Source organism: Diuraphis noxia, unplaced genomic scaffold (genome assembly GCF_037042655.1).
Source record: "Diuraphis noxia isolate RWA-SAM2 unplaced genomic scaffold, SU_Dnox_SAM2 contig0005, whole genome shotgun sequence".
NCBI lineage: Eukaryota > Metazoa > Arthropoda > Insecta > Hemiptera > Aphididae > Diuraphis > Diuraphis noxia.
In genome coordinates, this window is record NW_028301715.1 from 47,277,833 (window position 1) to 47,299,308 (window position 21,476).

The 21,476-nt window shown below is 26.1% G+C and overlaps 1 protein-coding gene across 1 annotated transcript in view; it reads right to left on the minus strand.

Moving 5' to 3' along the window:
* Positions 1-5,622: 5,622 nt before the first annotated feature.
* The window catches only part of LOC107164209 (potassium channel subfamily K member 1-like), a 44,811-nt gene continuing 28,957 nt past the window's right edge, over positions 5,623-21,476 (minus strand). Inside the window, exons 2-5 of the mRNA XM_015511943.2 lie at positions 8,459-8,599; positions 6,429-6,827; positions 6,091-6,326; positions 5,623-5,994 (exon numbers count right to left, since the gene is read on the minus strand). Of these exons, the coding sequence (XP_015367429.1) occupies positions 6,097-6,326; positions 6,429-6,827; positions 8,459-8,599 (770 nt within the window). The 3' untranslated portion in view covers positions 5,623-5,994; positions 6,091-6,096. The remainder of the gene's footprint in view (positions 5,995-6,090; positions 6,327-6,428; positions 6,828-8,458; positions 8,600-21,476) is intronic.

Genomic DNA, 21,476 nt, shown 5'->3' on the forward strand with positions numbered 1-21,476 from the left:
GCATGATTAGCTCTAAAATTGATAATGTGGTTACTAAAATATATTAAATGCAGATGGTTGGATTTGGGGGTATTACAATTTTTGCGAAACCGTAAAAATAAAAAATAAAAATAGTATTTATAAACGTGAAATTTACTTACATAGTGCGTAGGTACACGTGTATTTAGTCATTAGACAATGACGTATTATAAACTGTTGTAGACAAAGTGTATAATGTTGTGTGCTTTGTCTCATGAGAGAACTTACAATTTTAATCATGTGAAATAGTGAGAAATAATAATTAGACTGGCTGTCTGTCTGGCCATTTAATTGTCTACACTCAACAAATGTTAGGTAGCCACCGCAGCATTGTTTCTACAGAATAAATAATTGATGACATGTGAGCATCAGCGGATGTCAGTAAATGGATGTAAAGTACCTAGTTTTTGTTAGGTGTTCTGTTTGTTCTTGGACAATGTTTATCATTATGCAAATCATAATAAATTGTCATTTTTAGTATTACCTAATATAATTTATCACGAGAATAGATCTCAAATATTTCGATGTATGTATTACACTATAACACCGACCTACACTATTCTAGGAGTCAAATCTTCATCGAATTTATAAAATGCACAGTGTTTATTAGCCAAAGTTTTGTAAATTAGGTAAGTTTATTGAATCAACAAAAATTCATAATACATTTATGAAGTATAATGCATTAAAGACAGTAAACAATATCAACAATACTAGTCTAAATAAATCACTACTAAGTTCTAAACTTCATAAATTGCTTAAATAGATTTTATATATTAAATAAAAAATACTTTGGTACAATATGGTGTATCGTGCATTAAAAAAATAAAGGAAACAAATTCAAAACGTACCAAGAACAGTAAATTATCACCAACATCATTTTACATTTACATCTGCAGAAGTGATGAAAATGTACATGGATATAGCTTACATTGCATCTGTTATCTAAAAATGATTAGTACTTGATCTCGTTTTTATACATATATATTTATATATAAAAAAAAAAAAGTGAATATATTAAATTATTATACAACACCCCAAAGAAGAAGAATCTAAATAAATGCAATAAAAGGTTCTGGAAACATAATTTGGTTGACCTTATTAGCTCGTTACCATTGACTTTGATTACATTTATTAAGATATGAGTGACATCAATATTTTCCAGTCATGCGTTCATTAGTATCTACGTAGACGTGCTACAATACCAACAGAAAAAGTCCATTTTTATATTGAATTTTGAAAATAATTGGATTTATTGATACAACGACATATATTTTACAGATAGCTAGGTAGTAAATTAAGTCAAGTTAGTATTTTCAGTCAGTTAACGATGCCAATGTATCTAAAATTGTATTCAAATATTTGTTCTAAATGGATTATTAATTATTATTTAACATTTCTTATTCGAATCGGGTAAACGATAAAAGCTAATGAAAAAGTTTAAGTTTACATTTCTCTGTTCAAAATATTATACACGTATAGCAAAGAGATAACTTCACATCGTTACATTTTAAATCAAAACCATTGTTTTATCCTCTTATATGTTTTTATGCGTTATATATCTGTAATTCATTAAATGTCCTGCATGCTTTGGATTAATTTTAATGTTATCTACTAAAATTTAAAATACAAATTATATTAAGAAAAACTATAACATAAACATCGATAGAATACTTTAAATTTAGTTTCTAATTATTCATAAATTAGATCACTATTTAATATAACGCTTAATTATTTAAATAATACATATTATAAAAATATAACAAGAAAACAAGAAAAATCGTGAAATGAAAAAAATCACATGGGTAGCATTGTAATAGGTTTTCCGCAACCAATATCATTATTCATTATACTTCATCAACATCATATAAATACGAATAATGGACGGCGCATCGGGTAGGCAATTTAGAGTCACTATTATTAATATGCGGGCGCCAAGCAGTGAAGCGAAATGCGCTCACGACTATTACGTAAAAAAGTAAATAATATATAATATTAGGATGGAAAATCGCAGTACTATACGGTGGAAATATGTAAGACACAGGATACAGAAAAGTGGCTTGTTGTGAGGAATCTTCGTATTTTTTACAAACGTTATTATGGTCGTGCTTTCGTGCGGTCTATTAGTTTTCTTGGTTGATGATCAATGAGACAGGAAATAAGGAGTTAAGTCTCACACGACTGGTTATAACACTGCTCTCTGTTGACATTATGCCAGTCGTTTGGGAGATTTCAAATCTACAATTGTTTGTTATAACGGCCGAGAGGATCGGTATAAACTTGACACTATAAAGTATCATCAATGTTTGGTTACAATGGATTCCGTGATAATTCTATCAGAAAATTTACTCGCGAGAGTCATGTAAACTTCTTTGATATTGTCTGTCTTCAATAATAATATTTTGTATTCAAATAAAAACTATATACCTATGTGTATTTTAAAATGTACTTTTATTTTTGAATTATTATAAGCTATATTAATTAAAACCAATAAACAGTGTTTGTCAGTATATATAAATATTATAAATAGTATAGAATCCTAAAAATTAATTTATCCAATTATTGACAATTTTCAATTTTATTATTATTGTCGTTATTACTGAATGCTCATATTTTTTCCTCTTGTAACAACTGTATAAATTATTACCTTTGAAATCTAAATATTAATTTTACATTTTATACTACATATTTTAACAATGATGATCTACTTTTTCTCAAACGATTGTGGTGCGGAATTCATAGTCGTTTCAATGTTCGTGAGTTTTAATGATTCTCATAGTACATAATGTTACCTCAACAGTAATAGTCATAATGTCATAACATTCTCAAATACCTACCAAACGAGTATGCGAATAACAGTATAGTTAATCATCCTTTCAACACAACCTTATCACACAAGGTCCTGCGTAGGGTTTCAAAATGTTTGCATTTAAAACAAAGGCTATTTGACAGAGAATTGTCAGACGTTGACGTTTTGTTTGAATGGGATTCCACGCGATGGCTGTTGAAACTAATCCTTGACAATGCGGGTCAATGCTGATTTAAAAACGCATGCACCCTCATTTTATTTAGAATATTATTATATACGGGTGTGTATTTAGCCTGTGGTACTTCCACTTTTTAAACACCAAGGAAAAATATATTATATAGTATTTTTATTATTACATTCTCAATCCCTTTGTAATTTAAAAAAATAAATAGGCTTTCATCTAAATTCAATATACCGATGGTTTGGATGATATGAATTCCGATTTGAAGTTTATTACCGTAAGTACGTACTAAGTAAATCTTTTTTTTTTCATACATTACCAATATATTATTTTATTAACCAATTAGTGTTAATTTTATTTAGCTATTAAAATAAAAATGATTATTAATATATGAAATAACTATTAATACATGATACTTAAATTTTACTATATTTAAATCATTAGTTATATGTGTAACGTGTTGTAAATTAAAAAAACACATTTCGCGAATAATTTTTTACAATCGTAGAACTATTTTGTACTATTTATTGTGTTTTAAAAAAATACATTGCATGATGATAGCACTGTCAACTGTGTGATTAAAGTTTAAATTTTAAAAAATTCGTCAAAATCACGAATAGGTATTGACAAATTATTTTTTAGTTAAAAATTTATAGAATTTTTGATTATAAAGGTAGCTAAGACTTGAATGTATAATAAAAAGTCACAAGGTTCTCCATAATAGTTTTTATAGAAATTTAAATTCTAAAATACATATTTACAATTTTTTTTTCACAAGCAATTGAGGTTCAAACTTTTATAAATTATAATGATTTTATTCTTTCAATGATTTTAGTTGCACGTGTTTGCTGGAATTCAAGAAATTTTAATCGTTAAGTCTCGAAACTTTTCGTCATTACCATGCACACCACTAACCTTGTTAAAAATACATATTATATCACACTGTTCTATAGTATTAAAAAGTTATATTGACTTATTAATAGTTGAAAACAATCATAGGTTATATAGGATATATAATAATGTGACAATAATCATATTATATGGATTATATGCTGCCACTGCCACTGCCACTGCATTATGACTGCTCTAAATATTCAACACCTATTTACTGAATAAATATTATTTTTTCCCTTTTAATTTTTAATTTTAGGGGCACTGAGGAATCTCGTGACAGTATTTGCGCTTAATTTTAAATGTCTAGTTTTTTATATAGCACTAAAAATTAATATAGAAACTTATATTTAGAATATAAACTACAGAAACATTTTCACAGACATAATAGTTTTGAATATTTTATTCAGCTAGTATATCTAGTGGTCCTGAGTTTTTAACGAGAGATCATTTTCAGCTTTCAAGAGTTATTTGCATTCTTCAATTGTTCTTGAACAATTAAATTATTTTCTGTTCTAAATATTGAAAACTCTTTGTTAGAAACTATTTCATGGATCGAATGTAATGAGAATGACCAATTTTCAAAACAAAAGTCAAGAAAACCTTGTTGTTAAAAAAATGTAATTATATTTTATTATATAACGAGTTCATAGTGTTGTATAATGTCTTTAACGACAAATTTAAGTTATTTACCAATAATTTATATTAAAATTATAAATAAATTATTGGTTTGATATAGCTGTTTTTATTAAGTTATATATTATGCTAACGGGCTTACCAGTTTGACAGTTAGATTTTGACAACCTTCTAGGAATTTTAAAGCTTAAATTAAAATGATTTTTGTATGTCATTATTTTTTTGTATTATTTTTTTTTTTCGTTGACATGTCAATTAAAGGACACTGAATAATATTTCAAAATATACTTTTTTTTATATAATACAAAGATATATTAAGCAATATAATACTATTATTTTAGTAATTTATTACATTGCTTATTATTATAGAATTTTTCTATTATAGTTTTTTTGAAGCAAAATCAATTTAGTTCATCTATTGAGTATTGTTTATATTATACTAATATATAATTATTGTTTTTGATATTTAAATTATCATTTATTATTTAAAGGAATAAAAAAAACCTATTCCAGGGTGCTACATTTTTTGTTCTACTTATTGTATATATTTATTTATAAAGAGCAGGATTTGTAATGTACATTGTAAAATAAACTACATTAAGAAAACAACTAAAGTTTTATGCAATATATTATGTGCTCACTATAGCATAAAATCTATACCCAATTGTAGTAGTAAGTTTTCAGTCAAAGTAAGAAAGTTCTATTTTAAATCTAAACTTTTTGTTAATAAGCAAGATAGTATAGTTATATATGTATCTACTTAGTACTTATACTAGTTTTTAAATTTACATATTTTTTGTTAGTCTAAAAACACAAAATATATTGTAAAACTTAAAATACAAGTTCTTTATATTTTTAATATATAATAATAACTAAACCATAATATGATCAACGCTTTAATTTTTATTTAAAAACTAATTGTTTTTTTTTTTTAAATTCAATAATTATAAACTTATTGAAATATAAGTCATGATAGTACTTAACCGTGTAAAATGTATGACATTTTAATCTATAACGATACCTTCGTAGAAAAACATGACATAAATAGTTATATTACATTTTAGATATGAAAAAAAATACAACCTTTACCTTTTTGAGACTTCGATGAATATATTTTTATTTATTTAATTAGATCATATAGTACTCAACTAATAACGGTATTGTCTTTTTAAACTAATAAATGTATTATTACATATTTTGTAAATATTATTATAATCTTGTGGCTGGATTAATAATTATTGTATCATTCAGTTAAATCAATAATATATGTAACAACATATCTTTTATAATCTATTCATTTATAATCTAAAGGTAATAACAATAATAATATATTAATATAATATAATTAATAATTATTGTAATAATTTGTTTTTGGATAGAGATTTTGGTTTTGGTCGAATATAGGTAACTGTCATCATTGTATACAGCAGAAATCATTATTGGTTATAATTATTATTTCAACCTTAAAAACAGAGAAAAGAAAAATTAGGTATACATGTATATTGTATTCGTATTACGGTAACTTTAAACAACTAATTTCAATGATATTTGTAGGTACCTAATTTTAAGGAATGCTGTGTATTGGAGTGGTATCCTCCAAGCTTGTGGGTGAATCTTTTTCATTTGTGTACTTGGTCCTGTTCGTTCCAGGTTCTTGTAAATGCATTTTTTCTGGGTCAATCGAACGGGTTTCGTCATTTTCCAACATGAAGAGCACACCAAAGTTTAATTGCCGGATGTCGTAGTAAATAGATAGCGTTAACATGACACATACGAGCCCCACGACCAGGTAACCTATATATATATATATATATATGGATAGAAATGTCATTATCCGCACGGTTTATGATATATTAAGATATACATTTTGGATTTTATCGACATTTAATTTATTACCGGTTATCATTAGTTTGTAGAGAGGTCTGTACTTCTGGTCTGGCGCGTCGCCCGGGATGTAGTCTCCGAGACCAATGGTTGTGAGTGATATAAAACAATAGTACAATGAATCCATGTAGTTCCACTCGGGCTCCAAATATGTGAACATCGCCGCGGGAAGCAGTAGAAACAGAAATATCAACGTGCCGAGTATAGTGCCGAAATGTAACAACCGGATAGTAAACGGCGGATATAAATGTCCAAGACGGCTGTTGAGGAAGTGCAGGTACTTTGTCGTAGGTATCATCAACCGGTCGACCAGTGCAGTCAACAGCACCAGTGTCAAGGGTATACCGAAAAGCGCGTAGAGCATGCAAAACAACTTGCCTTCTTGAGATAGCGGAGTGACATGACCGTAACCTGGAATATAAAATATTTTCGACACGATAATTATGTACCTTCGTATAATGTACATTGTACATAATATGTAATAGAATCGACTGACTCAAGTAATTAACTATATTGTGTAACAAGTCTAGGTAGGAATTATTGGTATGTATTATAAATTCATGATGGAAATATGAATGGTAAAATATGCGACAATAAGCACAAAAATATGTAGTAAATGCATTAAAAAATGTGTACAAAATTGATTAACATTAATATAAAGACAAGAAACTGGGTCCGACCCAAGATCCATCGTATAATTCATGGTAGAAGCCATGTAAATTTCATTTTTTTGAAAGCAATACAATCGATAATTTATTCCCTAATTAAAAAATATTATTTTCAATTATAAAACACTTATAATTTCATATTGATTGTTAATCAGCATTTTAATTCTTGTCTTTATCGTGAAAAAGAAAGATTTAATTTATTTATCAAGCTTTTATAAAATATGCAAATTATTCACTCTATTAACTATTTATGCCTTATCTATGATAAAATGTTCCATCGTCTATGAAATCAGTTTGATTTGAAACGCCCACATTTCAAACCCTTGTAATCTTGCATACACTCATTTTATACATACATAATGCAAATGCGTATACGGGTATAATTCCGATTTCCTGCAGACATAATATAATTTATATTGTACATTTAAAAATAAACTATTTTTTTAAATTTAATTATTATGAATCTCATATAAGTATTGCATAAAAAAATTACATGAGAACAATATGTATTACATATATCTACCAATTTAATTAGGCCATAACTGTAAGTTAATAAACTAAGTCAGTAATTTGTATATAGGTTCTTGCTCTGTACAATATTAATATAAATTATATTACTAAGAAAATGATATTTTATACATTTTTTGGTTATTATTTTAACGTAAAACACTCTTTATCAGTTCAAAAACTATTATAAGGTCTGGAATATATATTTTTCGTCGTTTCCATTTTCTATGTGTCATACTTTTTTGTTGAAAACATATATTTGAATTTAATATTTTGAAGCAAACTGTAATGTATTTATGTCAGGGAATTTCGATACGATACGCAAATGTCAAATTTATAACGAGTATTCAGTTAGTGATAGTATTTATTTAAACTTAGCTCATCTAAATTGTAAATACATAAGCTATACAGTTATGAGTTCTAAACTAATAATCAAATCGATTCATTAAAAGTTTGATTTGCATGTATAATAATTAATAATCTTATAAAAAATATTTTGCATATTATGCAGTAGTATATTATGTAATTAAAAATGTAATATGTCATAAGAAAATCTTAAAAAATTTACCAAATAAAAATAGTAAAATATTTTTCTCTGAATGTGTTGTTTTACATTGCCATAAACAATATTTTCAAAAATTAAATAGCTTTTGAAATGATGTATTTGTCGTTAAGATATAACCCATGTTATATAAAATCAGTGTAATAAATTTATTAACAACAATTTAAAGTAAAAAGATATCTCCTAATCACTGCAATCATTTTCAGGGAGTAAATATCGAATAAAGAGTAACAAAATGTCTTAATAGAAAAAAATTTTTAAAAAAAATTCATTTTTCTATGAGTTATCGATATTCTTATACTTACCTATAGTTGTTATTACGGTGCAAGCGAAAAATAAAGATTGGCCAAAACTCCAGTTTGGTTCTCCCGAAACATTTTTAGCTGCTGAAACCCCTCTGTTACTAGCAGATAAAACTTCTTTTATAAAATTCTCCATTGAGTCATCTGAAAGGAACAACAAATTGATTAAATCAAGCCATTTGAATACTTAACAAATATATATTATTAGGTCCCATGGTTTTTGTAGTTTTTTTTTTCAAGTGAGATGAGTACGTTAGCAACTACGTATATTGACTACATCGACTGAATAAATTCCATTAAGCTACAAGGGTAAAAAGTTTTAAAAACTCTGTAAACGTACATCAATACTTCAGAATTACAACAGTGTATCTATCTCACAAACTTTTAATTTGAATGATAATATTAAGATAATATAATAACGGCTTCGGTAGTAATATAAACTTTGTTAGTAAAAAAATGATGGATTATAGATAATTACCTACACTGCTATTGTGCGATCCATTTTTTCGGTAAGTATAGCACTAAAACTAATAGTTAAATTTAATATTCTGTTAATGCATTTCATTAAAAGTACTTTATTGCAAGTCCATTTTCCCAATAAATGTTAAGTAAGGTGTGTTGAATACATTACGGTACCTACCGTATGCAACATTATACGTATAAACAACGGTAAACTGATTAATCATTGTATTTTAGAAACCAGTTTTGCTAAAATGTAGGCAGTGTTTAAATTAGTACTTAAATTATAGTATTACCGTACTTTCAAATACCGTGCAACTATAATAAAAAAAAAAAATCTAGACTAAAAATACCGTTAAAATTCGTTAAATTTTGTAGTCAATATTTGTTGACAATTAGCTAAGTGAATTCATTGATTGAATGAAATCTTTGCCGCACATAACATACAATATTTTGAGTTTTGTTAACAATATTTATACGAGTAGCATGTTTACTATAAATAAACTGTATCTATTATTAATTTTATAAATTAGCTAGTTAATCATATTCATAGTTGCCCAAGTAAATGCCTATACGGATTTACACCTTTTTAAACTTCGTTAGAATGTAAGCTACACATATTTTTAATACGATTATCCAAATTGTTTTAATCAAATATAAAATAAACGTTTAAAAATTATGTCAAATCATTAAAATTATAATATTTTCAGTAACGAATTGTAACAAACATAATATTACTGTTTTTCGCGAATCAGCTGTACTCAGCATTTAAGTGTTGAAAAGTAAAAAGTAAGTGATTAAAAATAGCCCATGTCTCTATTATAATTAGATCTCGCTGAATATATTGACAGATATTTTATGAAAACCTGTTGAAAACTATATATTTGAATAAGGGTCATCTGGCCGGCTTAGGCCTTTGGTTTTATATATTCAATATGTTTAATGTTTATTAATTATAACTGATCCCGTATGACATTGGCCATGACAAATTAAGTATGCCATTGAATTTACCCTCTCTTAGACTCATCTAAATGTGAGCTACACATATTTTGATCACAGTTATTTAAACAGTTTAAACCAAATATAAATAAAATATAGGTCTAAATAATTATGCACAATTAAAATAAGCATTTTATTTTATGTTACCAATGGCAACCCTATGTAAAAACAATAGAATGGGCTTCGAAATGTACATCCTTGGATATAGGATTACCTGTGTACAACATTTCAGAGACGCATAAACGTGATAGACATGGATATAGAATATAGATTGCTCTTCACCTCCTCCTCCACTTACACACACGCACACTTCGCTACACAATGCCCATTTAAATCTATATATTTAATTGCTAAGTAACAGTTTAAAACAACAGCTTTATTGATTTTTGATACTATTTTGTATATAGCTCGTAATATAACTAATGACATTCTAACATTCTAAAGTACAGACCATGTTTTTGATAGCAAATTTGAGAAGTATTGTATGGTAAACATAATATAAAATGACAAATAGTATTGATTGGATTGTATAATTAGCCACATCGTTTAAATTTAATTTAATAGCAGAGCTAAACGATCCAGTTTGAGTATCGTCTGCAGAACAGTGGTAAGTAGTGGACACAATGGTAGAGGAGGCGGTGGGAAAATTACAGAACGAGGAGCTGTTTTAGAAGATGATTATTTTCACAAAAAAGTAAATAATGATATGGTTATATCGTATGTATAGAACAGATAAATGAAAATATTGCAAAAATATAATATACATTTTTAGGATAAAATACTAATAGAAAAGCTATTAGAATACATGGAAAAACGCGAAAAAACAAATCAAATAGACAGTTGGAATAATAAAATTAATGAAAAAAAAAATAACGGAAAACCCGAAGAAACTTAGCGCTATTGACAAAACATATTTGTATACTCGTATTATACTATACATGTAGATATTTAATTTTTATAATTAAAAAATATATATATATATATAATTTTATTGATACTTACTGAAAGTCTACCTAGATAATATTATAGTGATAGTTACGACGGTTTTAGAGTAGTAGTATAGGCAGGGCTTGTCTGGCATGTGCCATGTGGCTGAAATAATTATGAGTACCTACCTATATAATCTAATATAATGATATTAGTTTAGTATTTCATGGATGTAATATTTCTTTTTTCTCTTTCTTTTAGGTTTCTTAAACGTTAAGACTTAATGGACTGAATTAGATTATCAAAACAACTCTATCAAAGTAACATAATGTAAAATAGTATAATAATTAATATTTTTTTAGTTTACCAAAAATTCAAAATCCACAGGAACCTAAATAAGACATTTTAGGAAATAGGTAATGTTAAAAATTCTTATTTTTTATGGTAGGTAATACTCAATAATCATTTATTTTCTTAGTTATTGAATTGGTCTAAAGTTCACATCTGTTTATTTTTTCATCGTAATCCCGATATGTATTATTTAATGCCTCAATGGTTATTTATTTTTGGGTAAGTAGTAGTAAAAAATATTCAAAAAAATGAATAAATTGTTCAATTTATTACTCTACGGTGTTGGTACAATTGAATATTTACATAATTTTTTACAAGATAAACAAGTTTTATATATTTTAAAGGGTTGTTTGCAGAAATCGTTTGTAGGTACTTCAATTGCCATTCTTCGGATTTTGTTTTATTAAATAAATAAGCATTATCATTAATCTAAAATGAAAGGCATTTCATTAGAATCAATAATGTTTTTGAAGATATAACCTAAAACAATGTTTAATAAAAATTATATTAAATTATTTAGTTGGGTATACAACAATAAATTATTACAAAATATAAAATACTCGGTGTTATCTATAGACAAAAAATTTAATTTGCACATTGGATTAAGAAATCTATAATTTAAATAGCTACATATTTATATGAATCTCTAAAAGTATAGCATTAAAGCTCTAAAACATCAAAAATTGTTAATGGCCCATAATCAATAGTCGGAGGTACTAAAAAATGCAATAATTGAATTGTCCAAGCTAGGTATTGTGTTTGTAAAATTGGGAAAAACTATAGTTTTTATGAATGGGTTCTTTTTGTAGGAATATCTAAGGTTCTAAATTATTATTTTTTTTTTTAAAGAACAAAATTGGAACAATATTATATTTTGCTAAGAGTTAGAAGAGCTTTTTTCGTAGAAAACTTAAATGTTTTAATTTAATGAATAATACTTATTAGATAACAAATAATAAATAATTGCCATCTACAAAAAAATCCTTTTGGTGAATAGTTTGAAGAAGAAATCAACTACTATAATATTCTAACTCTTTAAGTACAATTTAAACAAGAAACACGATGTTTTTGACTAGATGAAAATAAAAATAGATTAACTTACTTTTCATAAAAAATGTTTGAACACCGATGTATTTTGTACATTTTTAAAACATTGAATTAAAATCTACTTAAAGGTAATATTAAAAATACAATATTTTTGTTATTTTAGGCAGATAATAATTAATAACAATTACTCATATAATTAAACGTTATAGATTATCATATATTAAAAACATTATAATACGCGTTTCAATTTTAGAAAAAAATTATTAAAAAAAAATTTTAAATATACAATATACGTCATTAAATGTGATAAATGATTTGCATAATTTACCGTAAACGCTAAACGGTACGCCTTTATATAATATTGTTTTGAAAAAAATTACATCATTAGTATTTCTATACTATTTTTTTAAAACATAAAATATAGTTGTTTCGGCCGTAATAAAATGTTGATTCGAAATCATTTTAATTGTTTATATAATAATATTTATACTTTTTTTTTACGTTGCAATTTAGTGTACAAAATAATATATTATTCAATATACATCGAACAACAGTGTAGGTACCTATAAAATTAAATACTTTCGGTTTTTATAGTAACTACCTATACATATACTTGATGTAGATATACGAAGTTTTTTTTATCCAAAACGAAATTAAATTAAAATGCTTTCAATTCATTATAATAAAACCGACAAGCTCATTCGGTTTTACTTATTTCTATCGATGATTTAGATGTTGTTTTATGAAACAGAACCAGAACTATAGTACCAAAGTTGTTTCTACCATTTAATTTTCTGACAATGAAAATGCATTTTAAATACAAAAAATGAATAAACCATTGTCCGTCTTATATTTATGAAGTTTTGATATTTTATATTCTAGATATGTATCATAATATTTATTCATCATATTTGAACAGTTGTGGTGGTAGGTTTGTATTGGCAGTCTGTTATTAAATAGAAATGTATGATTAGTTAAAAGCTTCGTCCTTTCTAAGTGCACACAAACTGGCAGTTTTTACGAGGATTTTTTTTTCTTGGTTTCGTAATATTATTTATTTTGTATAGGTACAACAGAATTAGATTGTTTGTTTAATTTGATTACTCCAAGGCCCAATTTCATGGTTTTATAGGTGAATACAAATAACTTAAATATGATTTTTATGTTTTTGTAATTTTTTGTATTTTCTTTTTAAAGTTTTATAAAAAAATTTCAAATTAAGTAATACGTTATTATTAATAATTATATGACTACTTATAATAGTCATACTAAAATAAGTATTTTCGTATATCACGCACTCCTGTCCAAACTTGTTGACATTCTAGTTAATATTATTTTTATGATAGCTGTTTTCAATTACTTACATTTATTTTCCCAATATTCAAGTTAATTTATAAACAAAGTACCTATGTGATAAGTATAGTAAATCTATTAAAATAAAATATTCTTATAATTATTGAGTTTCCGGTATTTCGTATTTTTTTGTTAAGGCGTAAACTATTAATATATACTTTTATTAGCTTAAAATAATTAATCGTCATCCTATGACCTATAGACAAGATAGAAAATACTAATAGATAAGTACACGAAGGACCATCATGACGTTTCTAAAGATATGGTATCGCGTATGCATGAATATACAGGGTGATTCTTTTATAAAATAACACTCATTATTTAAAAAGTATTGACTTTTTTCAAAATATTATTTTATTTAGTTTCAAGTTGTTAAAAAACCAACGCTTTAATCAAAAAATTATATTTTTAAATATTTTTTATCCTTATCATTTTTTAAGTTTTTTACTTTTTTGAATGACAACATAGTTTTTTAATTTCATATTCCAAAGCAGATTATTTTTCTAAAAATTTTGATACATAAAAATCGAATTTAGGACGAGTAGTTTATGAGTTATAAGTATTTAAAGTTTTAGACAAGCGGAGTAGTGGACAAACATTTTGCGGGGTAACCCCATACCACTCCACTCTGCCAATTTAAACTTTAAATACCTATAACTCATAGACTACTAGCACTAAATTCGAAATTTTAACGTAATAATTAATAAAAAAAATAGCTCTATTAATTTATGAAATTTTAAGTATAGGTTACCATTTGAAAATCAAAAGTTGATAGTGGTTTATCTTATAAATATAAGGGTGAAAAATATAAAAAAAAATAAACAATTCAAGAAGGGTGTAAATCTACAATTGAAAAAAAAAAATTGAAAAAAGTCAATAATACGTTTTTAAATAATGAGTGTTGTTTGATATAAGAATCACCCTGTATACTCTATGTTTTGATGTTTTTGGTTGACGGAAATATGTTAATATAATTGGCGTATTATAAGCATAGTAGCACGAGCCATATTGCCATATTAAGGTTTACTGCGTCAACTTTACACAGGTCCTGTGCCAAGGTTCGATTGGGCGGCCAGTGGATCCATAAATGATTGGATTTGAGGAAACTGTCCCGCAGTTGACATTTTAATTTTTAACACGATGCCCATCCGTGTAAATAATGATTTCCACTCTAAATATTTATATTGTACATATTAAACAATACGATTTGTAATTTTAGGACAATAATTAATTGTTACAGGTCAATAATTTGTACATCTATACTTCAATATGTGAATCGTAAAACTCTGTTTTATCACTTTACACGACGCGCCGGACGACCGGTTGAAAATATTCATTTTTTTTCATTGTTTGTATTGTTATATTATAATTTTAATATTTGATTAAATTAAAACTGACAACCAAGTGGTGGATGGTAAATAAAGCAATGTAAAAATTATTGTAGTATTTGACCTGAAACTCTGCGTTCACCTACGGTTAAAATAATTTTTAATTTTGTTTGATATATTATAATGATAATTTTATTAAGTCTAATATAATATTGGATATCGGACATAGGTACCTACATTTAATAATGTTTTTCCTCTGTACTCAGTCGAATATCATATTATAAAATGTTTATTTTTTTCCTGATTTCATTAAATTAGTTTTAGGCGATTTCACATTTTACAATTCATGACTTTTACTGTTTCAAAAATGACAAATTATAGTTGTGTATTAATTATGATATTATGATTCGGCTCTTACAAACAATGGACTTTTGTTTTTTATTTATTTATATTATTGCAAATAATTTGATTTCTATATCTTTAGACTAGGTAAGTATGATGATATAATACATATTATATACAACAACAATTAGGTTTTAGAAATTAAATTTATTTACTTTTCTTCTCGTATTCCGTTCAATATTAATTATCTTACATTAAACTTCTGACAAAATATAATACATGTTATATGGTACGACTTGACGTACATTAAATCATAAAATATTTGAAATGGCAAATTAAACTTTTATAGGGGGATTGGGATATCATAAGCCTTCTTTATGACTTCACAATACGTCTGTCTTGTGTAATATTACTTTGAACTAAGTTCTATTAACTACAAATTTGAGTAGTTATAGATTATCTTATTATTACAGTAAGTCTAAATCTAACGATTAATTTTCCATTCTTATGTAATTAAATATAATTTTACTTTTTAGCATTGTTATATGTACTAGCTGCTTTATACACATAAAAAAAAATCAATACTTGAATTATTATTATTCATTTATTTAAAACTTGATGAATCTTAAATTAAACCACTTTTAGAAAAAACGATGTTAAGATCTGTTGAGAAACGTAATATGTACATATTATATTAACAGGTGTAATTACACTTAGAGTGTATTCATATATATTTATGTTATGAAAATAATATTTTGAATTGAGCTATATATTAAATTATTCACGTTAGATTATTAGAACATTCAATATTATTCTAAAATTACAACCTTATACAACGCTACTGCAGGTCATATTATATGAATTTACTGATCTTCGACTAACATGTCATCTCTGACGTTGTAGAATGTATATAGATACTCGCTTTTTTGACTTTTTTAGAATTTCTGGAAATATTGTGAAATAGAGTTATTCTGCTATATTGATCATATTTTCTGTAGCAATCATAAATTTGAAATAAACACCTTCATAATGTATGTTATTTGTTGTTAATTAGTTCTTATTAGTTATTTTGATTGTAATATTATTAAATCCATTATCTTTAAATTTCGCTAAACATTTTATTATTCAATTGGTTAATCAAGGGGACAAACCAGTCAGTTTTAAATCATTTTTTTTCAAAACAAATAAAACTATTGTTACATTTTTATTTTTATTTTTCTGTATTTATAGTACCTACTATTATAGGTTATATATTATATACTATTATATACCTTTATTAGTACCTATTTATTGAGGGTGTGTCAAAAATCTTTTTAGAGAAGGGTTAGGTTTACATATGATTTACTTTTGATGAATAATAATATTATTAATCAAAAGTGAAGCAACAGGTTTCCAGTGTTATATAGATTATGAATTATAATGACTTTATTTGAAAATGTTGTATAAAGAACCGTGTATAGATGATAATGTCAAAGTGTCACCAAAACGATATGTTAAATAATATTATGGATTGTTTCTAATCGGTTTATTATGTAAATTAAGGATAATAATATTTTAGAATTATTAATATTAGTATTGTTTTAATTGAGTTTACGATAAAATTAAATAAAAAAACCCAACAACAATGTATTGGGGAATCTATCATAAATATTATGGTGTTATGGCATTTTTTAACATTTTAAAAACAATTAATTCAGTAAATAATTTTTTACGAATTATCAATAATTTTCAAACATAAGCGTGTGCAGCTTCCGGTTTCAGAAACACAGCAAGAGATTAATTCCGGCGCATCCGAGTTGGATCCCGAGTACTGGGGGCGAATCGCAGGTACTACACTAGTTGGGTCCCGGATTTTTGTAGGTACTATACTAGTTGGGTCCTGAATTATTTTAGGTACAACATTAGTTCTTGGATATTTTTTGGTAAGTAACTATACTAACATTTTCCTTCCCATTTTAACAGACTTAGGACTGTCTATAATCCATTTAGACCACAAGTATGGTTAAAATTGTATTTACAGTATTTTTTTTCTTTTCCATTAAAATACGGGTTATTAGAATTGTATAAAAAATAAATCACTTTTGTGTTGGTAAAAATATTTAAAATGTTAAAAACCAAGTATAAAAATACATATTATATAATATAAATATAGCCATAATGCTATTTAGGTGTAAGTGAAAAAAATATTAAAAATGTTAGGTTAGGTTTTTAACCATACCTGTGGTCTAAATAAATTATAGACAGTCCTAAGTCTGTTAAAATGGGAAGAAAAATGTTAGTATAGTGTAGTACTTACCAAAAAATATTCAAGAACTAATGTTGTAGCTAAAATAATTCAGAACCCAACTAATGTAGTAACTATAAAAATCAGGGACCGAACTAGTGTAGTACCTAAAATAATTTGGGACCCAACTAGTGTAGTAATTTTAAATTTTGGACCCAACTCAGATGCAGCCATTAATTCGGCCTATTCTTTAATTTCGCCATTAAAAACCGTCAATAGTTTTACTTTTTTTACTATTGTATATATCAAGATTAAAATTGTATTGGTTATTTGTTTTTCTTTGGATAAAAAGTTGTGCAGTAATACTAAGCCACTAAATGAGTACTTTTCACAAGCCTATATTTAATATTTATTATTTATAAAATAATAAAATTAAAATAAATAACAATATAAAATATATATTTTAAAAATAATTACACTGAATCTGTTGGTAGAAAACTGAAGATGTTAATTTTTTTTTTATATAATAATAATTAAAGCAATAATATGGTACATAATTAAAGTCGTACATTTCGGTGGGCCGGCAGCGTCATGGCCGTATTAGTATAGTATGATGCACAAGACGATAACATTTAAACCCCAATTTATTCTTCGATTTGTTGACCAAAATTATAATAATATGAACGATTTAAAACCAGGCTATTTTTTTTTTTAAATAGACAAGTCTATTAGTTTTATACTGGCGAATTCTATAATTATAAAATATTTATCTATACTTGACCAAAAAATGATAATTTTTTATTCACAATGGTCATCATTTGTGAAAATATAATTTTACCAAGGCCTATATTTAATATTTGCCGGCCACGGTGGACCCAAAAAAAGTCCAGGGGCAGCATAATATGCTGCCTCTGTTGCCTCCGCAGGCACGCCAATGTTATCAAGTCATATAATGTAAAGAAACGGTACTGAGTGAACTAGTGAACTCAGGAAGATTATTAAAACAAATAGAAATAATAAAACATCTATCAAATATTACATGTTGTCGAACAGAAAGTATTTACATCTAGTCCTGGGAAATTGAATTGTCTGAATTCCTGTGAAGACATTTCCCATATATAAATACATTTAATGGCTTTACACTATTACAGAAGGTTACTTGAAAATTCACCGAATGCCTTAAATTTAAACTTGAAATCGTTATTTTTGACAGTTGGACGTATTTTTTTAAGATTAAAAAATTATACTTTTAATTATTATTATTATTATGATTATGTATTCATATTTGTCTTTTATATGTGTTCATAACTAATGTATTTTATATAAATCAATACATTTATTATAAAATATTATGAAACAGTATTTATTTATAACATATGAAAATGTACAATATTTATAATAAACTCACGCTAATACACCTTCATTTCTTAGTTTTTCTAATTTTCCTTTAAATTTAGAACTAGTGAGAAAGTGAAAAATAACGATGCATTAATGCACTTTGATTACTTAAGTCATTATAGTTTCTTCTATAACAATAATTTAAATTTTACTATTTATTTTTTTAAGTTTCAGCTACATGAAATGTTATATATACAACATAATGTATACAAATTATACTATCAGATTATAAATATGTATATATTATTTATTAGTTATGAATTATTAATATTATGCTTTATGTACATTGCGTATGTGTATGTGTATTGTGTATAATAATTAGGTTAAAAGTTCTAGAATATTATTTATCTTATTACTAGAGTTGAATTTTCAAATAAGATGTTGCCTATACATTTTTTATGGAATACGTATTATATATTTAAATTTCCTTATATCCATTATCCACACATCCAACAATTTACGAAGTTTCAAGTTTATTATTTAATTTATTTCTGAATGAAATATTTACTAAACTATTATGTTCTTCTTCAAATAGACTATTATCTTTAAACTCAATTGTAGTTGGTGTTTAACAGTTTGAAAATAGATCAATATAGTTGATTTTCATTTTATTTAGTAGTTATTGAGCTATATAGTATATATTAATATGATGTTGAACCTTTGAGCGATAAAACAACAACATAATATTTTCATTTTAAGTGTATAGGTACATTTGTAAAATTTCAATCTAAATTTTTTATTATACTATAGATACGCGTTATGAGCCTTTTAAATAAAGTATAATATATTAAAAATAATTATCTCCCTATTAAAATTCCTTTAATAATTGTGTTGCTTACATACGTTTATAATATATATATGTATTATGAAACTTAATTCTTATTTATTTTCATATTTAATGAACGCAATTATAATGATTTAAAATAAACAGCTGTATCTATATAATTGTTTTAATGAGACACTAAATATTCTTGAAATATCTAAGACTTTTTCTGAAATCCCTTTTCAGCTTAATAAACAAATTTAAAATATATTATTTTGTAAGTTATAACTTTTAAGTTATTAAATTAGAGTCAATATAGTTATTCACGAAATATGTTATGGTTGTAAGATATATTACGATGGTCATAATTCTTTCTCAACATAATAACCGTTCACTTTTTAGTTTTTAATCATTCCGTTGTCTAAAAAAAAAGTATTAGCATAAATTTAATCCCAAATGTAATTTTATTAATTAATATTTTAAATAATATGTAAATTAATTTCGTGGTTATTTAATAGAAAGTGAAATATTTTAAATTGAAAAAATGTCCCCCAAAAAATAAAAAATAAATATTAATTTCATCAGCTATACAAAAGTGAAGATTTCTATCAATATAAAATGATAATTAAGTAGGAATATAATTAGGATTGAAAAATAAATATATATACCAGGGGTGGCCAATTTGCGACTCGTATCTTATTTACAAAAACCAAAATTTTATTTTTTTATTATAATTTATTTATAAAAAAAAATGTTTTTATTATTTAGATATAAGTCTATGGAATACAGATTTTTTTTTTGTCATATTTATTTAATTTGTACAATTTTTAAGAAAAATATGTACTATAAACACAATGAAAGGATACATAATTGTTCATGGATCATGGTCGGCTTAATTGAAGAAGCTATTCAATAATAGCACTTCATGGCAGGGTAGTAGTGGTTAGTAGACTTGTAAACTAGTCGACTAATAGTATATCACAGCACAAGCTACGCTTTAAACGTCGGGTAGGGTCACCCGGCATTGTTCGAGAAGAGAGGTTTTGGATAAGAAGGTTTCGGTGATTTGAACATTTAAGGTGAAGATGTTTGTATAGAGTTTTAGCGATGTTTTTAACTGTTGAAATGAGGAGATCACTGTGAAGGGTATTATTCTATACATTAAACGAAGCTTTAGTTATCTGCGGGAGGCATTTAGATTGAAATGTTTGGATTCGGTTTTCATTAGAGTCTTTGGCTGATCCCCAGAGTTGAATTTCATAGGATCAGATAGGCTTGAGGAGTACCTTATACAGTTATACATAAGGATTGTAGATTGTATTATGTAGTGTGACATATTTGGAAGGAAGAAGAAGGCGAAGCAGTTTTTGACGATTGAGTACTTGCAATTTGTTACGTATGTGGACAGCCACGTGAGATGGCGATCTAGGTATAAACCTAGGGAACGCACTTTTTGAACGGTCGGGAGAGGTTGTTTGTAAAGTGTGATAGAGGGACAGCTTATTGGTCTGAGAGTGAATGTGCAGCGGATGGATTTGGATTTTTTGAGTTTGAATCCCCATTCTTTGTATCACGTTGAGAGCATGTCGAGGTGGGTTGAGTGATAAGATGGCTTTTGGGGCAGTTGGGAGGTAACTTCTGATGTAATGAGGTCGTATCCTGGAGTATTATGACACGCAGATTTACTGATTATAAAATTGACTTCACTGGGTACTGGATGTTGAGAGCGGAGAATTTTCCTGGTGTTTTACCAAAGAGAATTGTCGGTGGTGGATAGGGATGAGAGATGGTTTGTTAAATTATCAGATTTGATTTTAGCTAAAATTCTTT